This window comes from Lepisosteus platostomus, chromosome 18 (genome assembly GCF_059453375.1).
Source record: "Lepisosteus platostomus isolate fLepPlt1 chromosome 18, fLepPlt1.hap1, whole genome shotgun sequence".
NCBI classification, from domain to species: domain Eukaryota; kingdom Metazoa; phylum Chordata; class Actinopteri; order Semionotiformes; family Lepisosteidae; genus Lepisosteus; species Lepisosteus platostomus.
This window is the reverse complement of record NC_142628.1, coordinates 7,313,089-7,327,298: the sequence shown is the minus strand read 5'-3', so window position 1 is coordinate 7,327,298 and position 14,210 is coordinate 7,313,089. Positions and strand designations below refer to the sequence as shown.

The 14,210-nt window shown below is 37.3% G+C and overlaps 1 protein-coding gene across 3 annotated transcripts in view; it reads right to left on the bottom strand.

Annotated features, from left to right (window-relative positions):
• The window catches only part of tub (TUB bipartite transcription factor), a 69,335-nt gene that overhangs the window by 5,753 nt on the left and 49,372 nt on the right, over positions 1 to 14,210 (bottom strand). For 2 of the 3 annotated variants that reach the window (XM_088611911.1, XM_088611912.1), the window contains exons 4-11: positions 11,369 to 11,503; positions 8,631 to 8,795; positions 7,515 to 7,636; positions 6,656 to 6,847; positions 4,300 to 4,412; positions 2,669 to 2,783; positions 1,581 to 1,679; positions 543 to 714 (exon numbers count right to left, since the gene is read on the bottom strand). In XM_088611911.1, coding sequence (XP_088468037.1) covers positions 543 to 714; positions 1,581 to 1,679; positions 2,669 to 2,783; positions 4,300 to 4,412; positions 6,656 to 6,847; positions 7,515 to 7,636; positions 8,631 to 8,795; positions 11,369 to 11,503 — 1,113 coding nt within the window. The remainder of the gene's footprint in view (positions 1 to 542; positions 715 to 1,580; positions 1,680 to 2,668; positions 2,784 to 4,299; positions 4,413 to 6,655; positions 6,848 to 7,514; positions 7,637 to 8,630; positions 8,796 to 11,368; positions 11,504 to 14,210) is intronic. The other variant, XM_088611913.1, reaches the window with a different exon arrangement.

Below are 14,210 nucleotides of genomic sequence, written 5' to 3'. Positions count from 1 at the left end.
CTTTTCTTGTGTCCTTGATTAATCGTATTTTTCTGCTGTTATTGTTAAGTATGTTTAGGTGCTGTTATGGTTATTTTGTGCTGGACCCTAGCCTTGGAAAGACTTGCAGAATACAATCAGTGAGGAGGCACCCAGATACACGTTCTTTGTCTGAGAAGGAGTCTGTTCTTTCAGTTCCGCTCTTATCTTGGTATTAAAAGCACCAATTCTGTTTGAGAGCAGAGATTCAATCTCCCAATTTTTCAAAGCTCTCACAAGCACTTGTAAGTGCTGTGGTACTTTCATTTCATTTATCAGAAGAAAGTACTGCATTGTGTCCCAGAAACACATAAGGTACTCCTTCTGACAATAACACATATCCACATTTACATGATCATAACTAGTCATACAAAGTAAATCAAGCACCCATATTTCTTTAAACATGTTCTTTGGAAAACAACTTTATGATAAAATTACAATAGGATCCAATCCTCTACTACTAGGAAATAATAAATATCCCATCTTATGAAATGAAAAGAAAAGAGAAAATCTTGGACACTTACGATCGTTGTCATGGATGATCTGGAAATTCTTGACAGACGCCTGTGTGACTCTTCCATGGAAATTAAGGACATAGGACTGGGTGTCGTCATTCCAGACTGGGGTCTTGTTGTGCAGCTCAATCACACTCTCTGTGTTTTTGTTCTGCCACCTAGCAAGCAGAGACTCATGGTCCTGGCAAAGCAAAGTCAAACCAAGAGGCGTATCAGGTCTGTACATACAACTCAGTCACAACCAAACAGAGTAATTAACAATAAGAACCTACAATTTCCATCCATCATGCTAGGTATTCTGATCTCAGACTGACTTACTGTATAATAATTATCTGAATTAGACAATAGACATTAGAATTAGACAATAGACAGATCTTATTGTCATAGGCCATAGCTGAATAAAATACAATTTTATAGTGTTTTAGTACTACGATGAATAAAATACCATGCCAAATATTTTAGCAGTACATACTGTAAAGTGTTTGCAGTTTTTATTGTAATTACTCAGTTAATGTTGAACTAACAGTACATTTAAAAAAATGCTTTGATTAAGAGTTATGATCTGTAAAATTATAAAACAAAAATAAATTTGTTTCAGCAGCATATAATTCTTCATGCAAAGAATGTAATTTAAATAAACAAGGTTTACAGAAGTTACTCAGGTGTGTGAAGAATAAACATATGCAGAAGACAAAGACCATTTGGTATGAATAAATAAGTGCTGCTTCAACTGTACAAAGAAAAGAAAATCTATTTTCCACAAGAGAAGTTCTTAAGGAGAACAAAAACAATTATTTTCATATCAAGACACTAAACTCTTCCATCGAGAACTGTCCTGACAGGTATTTTAATGCTTTTCCTCCAGTTCTTGCTAGATCATTACATTCCAATTCATTACCTATCGTATTACAGTTTTTAGTGATTTAACATATTTTGTTGCTGTTCCACAATTGACAGTAAGTGACTGTGAACAGATAGGACTGAGCAGGAATGTGTTTACTTCTTTTAATTCCCTTTGAAAAAAATATCACATCCTGACGCACTTACGTTTCGTGGTCTAATTGAGACTCTCTCATGATCCATATTCATACCGGGAATGATCACACTCATTTTTCTGGGGCCTTTAAAACCTAAAACATTTGTTTCCTAAAAAATATTGGGAAAAAGGATAATTAGGGTTAATATGGGCATTAACTAGGGTTAATATTTAATCACATTTATTTTAAAAATGCAAATCCTCTTTCTGAACACTAGATGTCTCATTGCTTCATGTTTCACAGATGAAGTACAGGACCACTCCACTCCACGGAGAAATATTGGCTTGTTACATTTACTATTTTTTAAAAATGTAATACACTGCATTTACCAAAACACTGACAGTTTCAAGACTTGTTGTTAAGTGAGGAAGAATTTTGGCATTTACCTTTTTTATATGTACAAGATAGTAACTATTTGTCTTTGCTAACATGCCCTTTTTGACTTAACAACAGTTTGAACTTTCCAATTCAAAGAGCGCTGAATAAAAACCCACATGTATAATTAAATAACATCCAAATCTCTCTGAATTGTCAATCAATTAATTTTTCACACTTGCCAAAACAGCATAAGTTGTCTTTGTATTTAAATGTTTTTCTTGAAGCAAAACACTGATAAAACTGATCTTCCATGGTGTCATCAGAAAGTAGTCCGATTTAGATAGAGAACTTATGTATGAAATAAAAATACAAAATAGTTGTTCACATGAAGAGGAAAAACTCTTTAACTCTACTTTAAAAAGTAACAATTATTTTATATAACTAGTATTTCATAAAAATACTTTTAATGTCTTTCAGGTAAATGTACTCATCAATTTCAAGAAGCATCTTTTTATGGTATTAGATTCTTATCAAGATAAACTACAGTTTTAAGTAGCATAATGAATTTAAAGAATAAATCAAACATTTGTCATTGTGAGATCACAAAGAAATTAATTTCACAACCCCCCCCCCCCAAAATACCCCAAACTGGAAATTATTATTTTCTTTTCCAATGGCACAGAAAGTTTCAAGAGATAATTTACACGCTGCTTATGACACATTCACGTTTTACTTTCTTCAAATCATTAATGCAGGTCAACTTTGAAAAAAGGGACTTACATAGCAAATAGCTGCTAATTCCTGACGAAGGTTACTTGCTTCTACACTGGAAGGGGTCTTCATGGGATTCACACCGCTGTCATAAACTGTAAACTTGGTCCCCATTAAGTTTGATCTGAAAAATACATAAGCAAGTGGCTGCAATTATCATGGGCTCCAGGGAGCAGGTTTCAAGCAATAAAACAAAATGCACATCAGCTGTCATTGATGCAGCCTACAAATCTGATTATTCAATCAATGCCAAAGACCAGGGAAATGGCTTAAGTGGCTGCCAGAGCCAAATATATTACAGCAACATAAAGGGCTGAGTTAAATGGCTGCTCATAGAATCCTGATCTATTTCAAGACAATAAAAACAATAAAACAATACAGTCCTGCAAAATATTGTATCTTGTATCATACTGAAGTGCAATTTTTGTGTCTTTCTGTTAAGGGATTTGATTTAGAGTAAAGGCATAAAAAATTAAACATGAAAGTATTTCCAGCTCAGACAAATGTGTTCAGCTGACTTAAAATGACCTTGCCATGTAATCAAGCTTACATAATGCAGTTCAACAAACTATAGCTAACAATGCTGAAAAGGTCAGTTGCTCATCTAACAACCACACCTGAACTGCTCGAGTAACAGAATGACAGAAAAAAAGAATTAAAAAAAGAGAGAGAGGATTTGACACTTCAAGATAAGCTTCACTTATGATAGATGAGTCACTTCTCTGAATCTGAACTGACATTTGAGTATTGTCTTTTGAAAAAAGCCTCTTCCAGAGCACACCTGCAAAGCAGCTAGAGCAAAGCTGTTATCATTAAGGATCACGAATGTCATTTTGTGCCCTTGAAATAGAGGCCCAGTGTTTCATTTACTGCTATAGTAATTATACCACAAGAGGAAGGGATCTTATATATTTTCTCGACCAAAATATTCTCACTCTGTTTAAAATGCAAGTGAGACATTTTTATTTTCTCATTCCATTAATGCCGTAACGGCTGTAATCCATCTTCCTAAGCAAAATGATGTGGATGCTCATCAGTAATCTATATGAAAATAAATGAGACTTCATTCTGCAGCAATAAGGTCTTTTGTTCCCCAAAGACCTGTGCTGGTGCATAACCCAGTTCTCTTCAACAGAAAACTCAAAACAGGAATATATAAAAAAAAAACATGTTAACAACTAGGAATCGCAATGTGCACAACATTTTATTGTTTATTTGAAAGGTGACTATATGGTACATATGCATAACCTCCTGGAATCCACAGTTCTGAGGGCAGTTTTAATCAAGGACACCCTTCAATCATTTTACTGCTTCTCAGCCACAAAGCACCATAAGCACAGTAATTACAATATAACACATATGAAGTGTAATTGATAAATAATTATATAGAGAGCTAAGTGCATTTCCCAACATTTAAATAGCAACAGATACATGTCTACCAATACATCCTGAAAGAGAAACTGAGAAAAAGAGCCTGACGTGCCTGACAAGTTGTAATTATATGTTGTACTCAAATGAAGAGGTATGAGATAACTTTCAAAATATTTTTGTGCTCTGAAGATACTGTTGGAGCAAACATTAAAAGGTTTGATAAAGCTGCAACACATCAGTGCATTGTGAAGCCGTCTTCTGAGACTGACCTTAGTTTCCCAATGAAACTTTCTCCACCGCGAGACAAATCAGTAGGGTCTATGGAGATGAGGTAATTTGAGGTCTTGCTCTTCTTTCGTTTCCTCCCAGCCAACAGGAAGACCTAAACAAAGCCCGATTCACTATTAAAGCCAATCAATGAAAAAGGTCTTAGTTTAATGACACAGCCTAACTCATAACAACAAGCTGCCTTTCCAGTGCCCTGATATTTCAGTCATATTAGCTGGATCTACGAGGCCAGAAATTACATGAAGAAAATTACATCTGAAGACTACTAGTGCAAAACATGCTTGGCCAAAAAGATGATAGCTTGTAAAGCAGGGACATGAACAAACAAAAATGTTTAGGTGGATTTTCTGTGATGTGGCCATTCCCTGTGCGAATGTCACCTGCACAGTAATCTCCGGCACACAACAAACAGAAGTATTTCTGGTCCAGTTAAGAAAGAAAAAAATAACTTGGAGAAAATCCAGTGACACACAATATACCGTTGCTTGTTGGTTTAGAAATAAGACTACTTCTACTTTTAATGGCTCTTTTGATATCTATCTGGTTGGCTTTAATATAACAAAAAATCAAAATCGATGCCAGAAGAGTTGTAAGCATTGTTTTTAGCTTTCCTTCAGAGACAGCTATAATACGCTGAAAACAATTCACAGCAAAAAAAATCTATAAAGCAATTTGCAGTATTTTCCCTATCAACCCCTTATCACCATGATTTCACATACTGATGGTTTAGAAGGTAATTGAGACTGGGGATGTCAACGTCAGAGCTGTGATTAATAGCCTGTATTTAATAAGAGGTTCAGTCTAAAAAAAGGCACATATCCAAAACCCGAATAACTATCAACCACAGTACATTCTTTATCCTTAAAACAAGACACAAGAGATCCAAACTCTGCGGAAATGATTTGGTTTGTGTTTAAGATTACAGTAAATGTGATCTAGAACAGCAGCCACATTCATGCAAACACCCTCATATGCTTCACAAATATATTTAAATGAGTTAAAGAAGAAGAATTTCACATATTTCACATACGAAGATGTGCACTGTCAGTGTTTATTGAGTGCATATCATTATGTTAGGCTTATATACATACCACAGTGAAACATACAACTAGCCACATGTGGTGATGAGTTTATAACGATAGGGAGGGATGACAACCAAGTTCAATCAGACTCAGATGTCAGTAATTCGCAATCACTCCTGACATAAATTTCTCTCATAAAACACTATAAATACTGTATATGATCCCCTTTTCTCCCTCATATACGGCTTTGTGCATCTGAACTCCACCCCATCTCCACCTCTGCAGCTTCCCCTGGGTCACTCCGCTCTCTGCAGAGAGTCCCAGCCTCCTCGTCCTCTGGCCAGGAGGTCAGGCCTCAGCCAAGCAGCTTCAGCCAGATTGAGAACAAACACTACATAATCCTGTCAGGAAACTTAATGGGTGTTGTTATTCCTAGTTATTGAAATGTGAGGAAATTGAGTTTGGGTCACACTCTTAAAGATGGGAACCGGTGTCAAGAACCCCAGTTGTTGTTGGAAGCGCAGGTGATCACCCATGAACCACTACACCTTTCTTCACCACAACTAGCATTCAGCCACCTCATCAGCAAATTTAATAAAATAACTCTTCAGTTTGGTTTTATAGTAGTTAATGAAGACTTTTTTTTAGGTATTACATTCTTATAACTCATTACTGAACGTTGTGTGTTGCAGGAAATACTTAGCAACACAGTACTTACAATTCTGCTGGCCTATTCAACCAACTGCACGGTGGAAACTTATAAGGCACAACAGTGAAATCTGCCAGACATTTTAAAAGGTGAGCTTTACAGTAGAAGCATGTTGCTATGAGGAATACAAGCCAGAGGGGACTGAAATCACAAGTCATCACTGCAGGGCGCATGCAAGCTAATATGGTGGTCAAATTCAGTTAATATATAACACCGTGATGTGACATTGACTGGTGTAATACATTCCCTGTGGTCCCATTTCCATCCATTATCCCCAGACGCTTAGTCTTAAGGAGCCTAAATGGGCAGACGCAGGGAGCAAGTTAGACTACCCCTGGATTGCTGTGCAATCAATAGCAATTCGAATGGAGCAATTCAATATACTGTATTTGCCAAACATAAGTGCCATAAATAGGGCAAAGAAAGAAGAGGGTTCGGGAAAGGGGAATAAGGGGACAAAGTAGCTTTCAGTGTACAGAGAAAATCTGGTTTCCCATCTCACACACAACAGCGAGGAGAGAAAAATAGTGCGCACAGGAAAGGTAAAACAAGACATGCCGCACTGGGTCCGAAAACATCAGTCTGTTAATATCTGCGCGGCCTGACCTTCTTGCCATCCTCCCTCTCCAGATGGAGGTAGTAAGTGGGGTACATTCCTCTGTCCATGCCCTTCTTGTCTCGTGTGATCCTGCATTTAATGGTGACGCCCTGGGGGGCCGGTCTCAGGGCGAACTCCTCCAGGTCGTCGACGTCCACCGCGGGTTCGCTGGCTGGGGGGGTGGACGCGGACGCCGCTTCCTGAGGGACCAGGCGGCAAGCGAGAGGGAGGGAGAAGGCCAGGGGGACAGACAACAAACATCAACCCATATCTTTTCACAACGGGGTGATTGCAGGCGGAAGTGCTATGAAAATATACAGGTAAAGCAGTATGACTATCATGTAAAATGTCATCTTATGTAAAGTGACATCTTAATACACAGAGCACGCGGTAATGTGAGTCTCCTAACAGCGCAGATTGAATTTCTTCATCCCTTTTCTCACATTTTCCACACATCCTGTTTTTTACCATCAAATGAAATGAGGAAAAGTTTTTCTCAAGGTTTAGGCTACATTAAAAGTCAGACTTACACACCATGCACTAATTATAAACCCTGCTCTTGATGGCTTGAAGTTCCTATTTCTTCCAGGCCTAAGTCAAAATGATATAGTTTATCTTCAAACTTCAGTTCTTTTATGGTTTTTTTACTTCTAAAACTCAGTTCTTCAAATCTGAGGATATTTGCAAATTACTCTTCCCCTTTAGGACACAAAGAGGATAAACGCTCTTTGCTCTAACCTAGATTTGTCTAGATTTTGTCTGGTAGCACAGATATAAATGTTTAGCAGAGAAACATCTAAGTGTCTGCTTATGTCACTGGAGATTTAACTCCATAGAAAAGATCAGTGACCAAAGGCCACTGCGTACCTTGTTCGATTTCTTGCTTGTGGCCGATCCTGGTCTAGTGTTGCTGTTGAGTTGAGAAGAACTGGAGCTGTCTTCATCTTCTTCATCTTCTTCTTCATCAAAGTTCATGCTACTGGATATGCCTTTTCAAAACAAAATGTAATTGAAATACTGAGTACATATACAGTACTGTATACCATATTTCAGTGTTCTCCATGATAATTTGCGTAGTGATAATGGATATAACAAATGAGAAGCAACATTTGACTGTGAAATTCTACAAATAAGCTGTATGAAGAATGGCAGAAACAGAAAATCCACAAAGTGATGTGCTTCTAAAACAGTATAATACAGATCAGCAAGAATACAGGAAAATGGAATAAGTAACACATAGGAATATGATGCCTTAATCACATAATTCACAGAGGTAGTACAGTAGGAACAGTAGACACCTGTTCTGCAGGCAGCACTCTCACAATTGTGCTGGAGCCAGAGCCCACATGAATGATTCTGACAGGAGCTACATTTTTGCTGGGCATGCTGAGTTCTTAATGAGATGCCACACTGAGCTGTGCTCTTTTCTCCAGACCCATAATATTCTGGCATTTAGGACTGAGTAAATTCTGAGAGAACAGAAAGTTACTGAACTTAAAGTTACTGAAAAAAGTTTAGAAGCAAGTGTTACTTCGCAAATGCTTATTTTAAACACCTGAAGAAAATAAAAAAATGAAGTGTTAACAAGACAGGCACTATGATGTTCTCTTATAATCAACACTGTTCACTTGGGGCAGCTATGGTTGTGCGTTTACCAAAAGGGTCAGGTTTGGGCAGCAATGACTACAATGTCTACAGTATGTAAAGTGCAACCTTCTTGTATTAGAAGGTAGTGTTTTATTACGAATTTTATATGAGCTGAATTTCGTAACAATGACACCCTACATATCCTGAAAGTATGTTCAGGATTGATAAAATAGTTAAAAAGGAATGTTTTTTATATATTTGTGTGCCAACCTTACATTCTGCCCAATGGAACTGTAATTTGCAAACACCAGTACAACAGGTCAAATGCAAAGCAGTGGTTAATGACACTGACCAACAATGACCAACAAAGGAATCAGACCATAGGGCGGCCAGTACCTTTTTTCTGCATGGTGACTCGCAGGTCTTGCTTGCCCTGCTGCTGTGTACTGGTCACTGGGTCTCCTTCCCCCTCACATATGCTGGACTGTCCCACTGTCAGGATCTGAATCTGATTGCCCAGGTCCAGTGCCTCATCCTGAAAGGCAGCTGGCCCATCGATTCCTGCCAGATTACAAAATACTCCTGTCTATCATCAAACCAATCCACAGACGTATTACCTGTTGACTCTGGCTGTGTGATAAGACACCCCTTACTGAAGCATAGCACTATGTTCACCAACAACCAACTTAGATGAACCACTAAGTGAGAAATTCAGAAATGCTTACTGCTACAAAATTCTTCAAAGGTGAACATCAGAATACAAGCACCCCCAGTTAAAAACACACTTCACTCATTTTCTAAGTTTAGTACACAAACCTATCATGCATATATGAAAATTAATTCCCACAAATACTGCAGAAGGTATTTATAAACCTCTGCAAAATGCAAATTTAGAATAGTTTCTAAAATTGTGCATTTATTTAACAACCCTTTGACAATTGTATGATTCCAATTAACATTACTTTCTTTATGAATGGAAATATAGACACAAAATAGCCTCTGCATTAGTAATCAGTCAGAAACACATCAGCCCACTTTTAAAAAGCTTATCCCTGCTAGAGTGCATCAGTTTGCCTGTTCCCTTCTTTAGCTCTTAGAGATATCAGCAAATTATCTTATTTTCATTCAATTAGCTATAAACAGCAGAGAACATGATGTTCTTAATGCTTCAGCTAGTCAGTAACACAAGCACTTAATATAATAAAACTACTTAAATTTACACAGAGGGAAAGAGACAAGGTGATAAAGTCATTAAGGCCACAATGGGAAACAAAACAGAAACCTTTCTGTTTAATTTTAATTAAAGGTATTTAACGAGTTGGATAAAACCATAGCTGAAGAGATATATAATCCTAGGAGCTATAAAAGTGTCATTATTTAATGCAACTCAAAATGAGATGCTACAGGTCTTGACTGTATCAAACCTCTTCTCATTTGTATTGTTGCTTTTAAAAAACCTTAATTTCTATTCAAAATGGGGATAAACATTTGACTATTCTGAAAGGGTTCAAAAAGGCTTCATTCAAAGGCGCTTTAAAAAATACATTAATCTCAATGCAAGTCAATGTCATACAAAGGAAATTAGTAATCTGAACAGATGAGTGGATATAAAATAACATAAGGAACACGTATGTCAGTAAAACACTGCCAATGTCTGATGTCCCTGGTGGGAAAGGCGTCATGCCTATTTTTGTAACAAGCTGTTCTGTGTGATTCATAATAAACTAGGAAAAATAACACAGGTGTTGACTTTTTCCCGAGTCTGTTTTGCCTTACACTTATTAGCAAGGGAGGCAAATAAATTTGCAATCAGGTCAGGGAGCATTTCAGTGCCACTGCCATTATTTGTTTACTCTGTATTTCTTTAGGATGTTTGTATCCACTGACCTTTTTTGTTACTAATGAGGTGTACTGCAGTGAACTCACAGTTTTTTTTTCTTCAAAGGGCATGGAGCAACAATATGATAACCAGAGAAATCCAATCAGATTTGTGTTTTTCATGTCACAATCAGAACACCCTGTTACGGTTAACTGATTCCTACACGACATGAAATCTCAGGGATTGTGAAAGGCCCAAACTAAAAAAGACTGGACAGCTTGTATGAAAGGAGTCAGTTCTGATTAGGGGTCTCCTGCAATGATTATAATTCTGCACCGTGAAATACCATCTTGTGGGGATACTACAAAAACAGTACCTGCCAAAATGTAATTAGAAAACTCTGATGCAGAGGGAGTTAATAATACTGCCAACTTTCAATGAAAAACTGCCATCAAATCATTTCTTAGACCACACCACATTTTACACTTAATTAGGTAAAGTAAAAAGTATTAAGAAGTCCCATAATCAAGCCTGGAGAATCATCAGAGCAGAGCTTATCTCAAATTCTGAATTAAGCAATCAGACAATAAACATACTGTATGTACACTGTTAACGGTATACCGTAGGTTGTACGTAACTCCCCCCAGATGCAACACTAGCACATCACAGGGCTATTACCCTCTGCGATGCTGGTATCCATTTGTAGATCTGGGTGGACTGGAAACATTATCTGGAAGGGACATTGCTCAAGTGTCCAACAGCAGTGTCCACAGCAGGGACTTGAACCTTTCAGTTATGAACCCTGACCCTAACCTCTGCTACTGGGCTCACAAAGAGGAATGTATCCCATTATGTCCTAATAACCGGATATGCCATCAGTTTTCTGAGCTACAGGCCCTAACAAATTCTCTTGCATTGCACTTTCCACTACACTGCACACAGCTAACCTTTTTTCAACACCACACAAGGTTTTACCACACTTTCACAATCACATGCAAACCAGATGGGCAAGCTGTGCTGATCTGAACATCTCTTCCACGTCAAGCTCTTTGCAGGTTCCATCACATTTCTGATTTTGTTACTGATGACTGCAGCACAATTCCAGTACCTGTACACAGTGGCTGAAAGTCCTGTCCATTGTTCAAAGACCTTTCCTCTTGCGAGCAGAGACAAGCATAGAGTAAGATGCATGAATTCTTGAATATTTGCATGCCTGAGTGGTTTGTTGTCTTACAGAAAGCTGGACGATCCCCAGCTGTTGGAACATTGAGATCCTTATTGATGACAACAGGCCATGAAGGTGCATGCAGCTAACCTTTGTGTCTCCCCTTTTTCTCCTTTTTGGCGCTGCCAGTTTGGGAGGCTGATGGGGCTGACTTTGCCTTTTTAGCAGACCTGGGTGCCTGTGGGTCCGTTACAACCTTTACATCCTCCTGTTCGGCTTCTTGCACTACGCAGGGAAGGGAGGAGGAGTTGGAACAAAAATGGAGGCAAGCACAGGAGACAAAGGAGAACAAAGAGAGAAAGAGAAGAAGACATAAAGATACGAAATACAGAGCAGAAAAAGAAGAGTACTAGATAAAGCTACAGAGCCAGCAGAGCCCACAGTGAAAGATGACACTGGCCAGATACAGAAAGCCTTTTAAACAGAGAGGTTTTAAACTAAATGCAATTTTATAGCACACTTTAGGCTATTCATAGGCTGAATTTTATTAACATAAAAAGAGCAGATTATTTGCTATGATGTTTCTGTCAAATCTGGCCCAAAGTCTCACCTTTACTTTTTCTTTTTTGCTTAAGAAACAGGCTGTTGATTCTTTATGAACAAATGAAATGTAAGGTAGACTAATGAGCTGCTTTTCTATTTTGTTTTCTCACAGGTCACAGAGGAACATCTAATAAACTCCCTGCAGAAAACCTTAATAGCCAAACAAGCCACAGAGACATACCCTGCTTCTAAGATGAGCGCCAGGTTCGCAAGCAATTATTCAAAAAATAGCCAGCAAAGAAGATAAATTGATTGCCATAGAAAAAAAAAGAAAATAAATATCAGAGGCAGAGGGAAAGAAGAAGGAAACTAAAAGCAAGATTATAGGATGCCTTTGTTTTTGTTATTCTAGTTGTAGTAAAGCTCAAGCATTTTGCAGCTGTTATTTAATCATTGCACCCTTGGCTCTGCAAAGCAGTCACATTTTAAAATCAGCGGTTTACCTGAAAGTAATATGCATTATGACTTCTGCCTGAAAAGGAAATTGATGGGAGTGTTATAAAATGAGACAATATTTGGATGGGTGCTACATGTACAGTACATGTATTATAATTTTCAGCCACCCAATACAATTGAGTCTTAGCTAGTAACTAAAACAAAGAGACATCACTGGCAAGAAGAATATTGTTCTTCTTCGCTTACATACTTCATTCATCCTTTATATTTTGTTCCTTTCAGCGTTTAGGAAATGAAAGGCCTCTCGTGCTCAAGCTGAAGCCATGAATTATTAAACACATATTCAACTGTTTCGTGCAACTTCAAGGCCTTCAAATTAAAGAATCCAATAACAGCCAAAATCATTCCCAGATTTGAAATTGTTTTCTTTCAATAATTCATGAAGGATAGCTTTGTGCGTTAGGTCCATGGATTAAAATCATTTAGCTTAATGAATGGAAACTGTGAGGAACACAAGAAACGCATACTTCTCCTATATTTATTGTAATTAAGTATTGGTTTGTCTGACAGAATCCTCTGCTTCTTTCAAAGCAAGGTAGCCCAGCAAAGACATGAACTATATATACAGTATATACTTATTTATGACTTATATATTATATAAAGACCATCTTTTTAGAAGGCCTGGCGGCAGATGATGTCATGATGTTGTAAGTAACAACAATAACAAAATGAAAGTATGGTTATTGTAACAAATGTAAGAAAAATATTCAGGGAAAACCCCAACAAGTTTGAGAGTAAACAAATTGAGGATTAAGGAAATAATCTGGCTTCATCCCAGTCAGTTTAAGGTATAACAGCCTGGTCTTGGCTGTAATATAGTTCACGGAGTTGGGGTTTTGCCTCTTTCCTGATACATTAAAAAATAAGTATCAGAAGCACACACTGAATTTCCATCTCATAACAAAGAATGTGACATTCAAATTGAGAATAAACTCCCAAAGATGTTTGGCTTTGAAGATTTTATAAATATTGTGTTTTCAGCTTGTGGCAGCACCATCTCCCTAGAGATGTACGCTCTGTTTTTTCACAATATGTTGGCAGTTTTTATGCTGCTTTCTTGGGATCGGGCTCTGTATCTTTTGTAATTATTGAACGAGAAATGGCTCATGATCAGTTGACAGTAGTCCAGTAGTCTTTATCACTAAATCGAAACACCAATTTACCAATTGGTTGTACAGCCAGGCTCCTACTGGAGTTCTCTGTATGACAATGTTTGCACTTGAAGGGATTTTCTTTTGCAATAATCTAGAATTTTTTTGTCTCACTGCTCTGAGGTTCCACATGACATTCAAGCCCAGAATTTTTTTTCCTGATGCTATGCTGTGTTTTATAAAGTGAAAGTTAGAGACATCTCTATATTTGAGTAAAAGGCCTTTCATTGTACTTGTTAAAGCATGTTTTTTGTATCGACTGAGTATTTAAGTTGTCTTCATATTTTTAAGACCATAAAGAGATCAATGATTATTCAGTTCCCTGCAATGTTTATATAACCTATACTATTTTAATTCCCCATTACAAAACTGAAAGCTGTAAATTACTTCTTGGGGGGAAAATGGTATTAATGATTCAAGTCTAAATGATAATCTACTCTAAGCCAGTTTTGGAATGAATTAAACAATTTGTATAACAAGTAAGAGTGCTTTTGTGCAATGTTTAGTTCATATTACAATAATAGTCAACTAAAAGAAGAATTAAGGAAATAAAGATCTTACTTGTGGGTTACCATCAAAGAAGAAGACTGATTGATTGATGTTAAAAAATCAAACTGGACTGTGGATTGACAGGACCTCTAATTATAGTTAGACAAATCACAGCAGGACAAAGAACAAAGCTACATTGTTTCCTGACAGAAATTTACAGTAAGTCTTATATTTTTGATGCAGTTGAGAACTTAAGTATTCCCTTGAGTCTAATCTTACCCCACTCAATGATT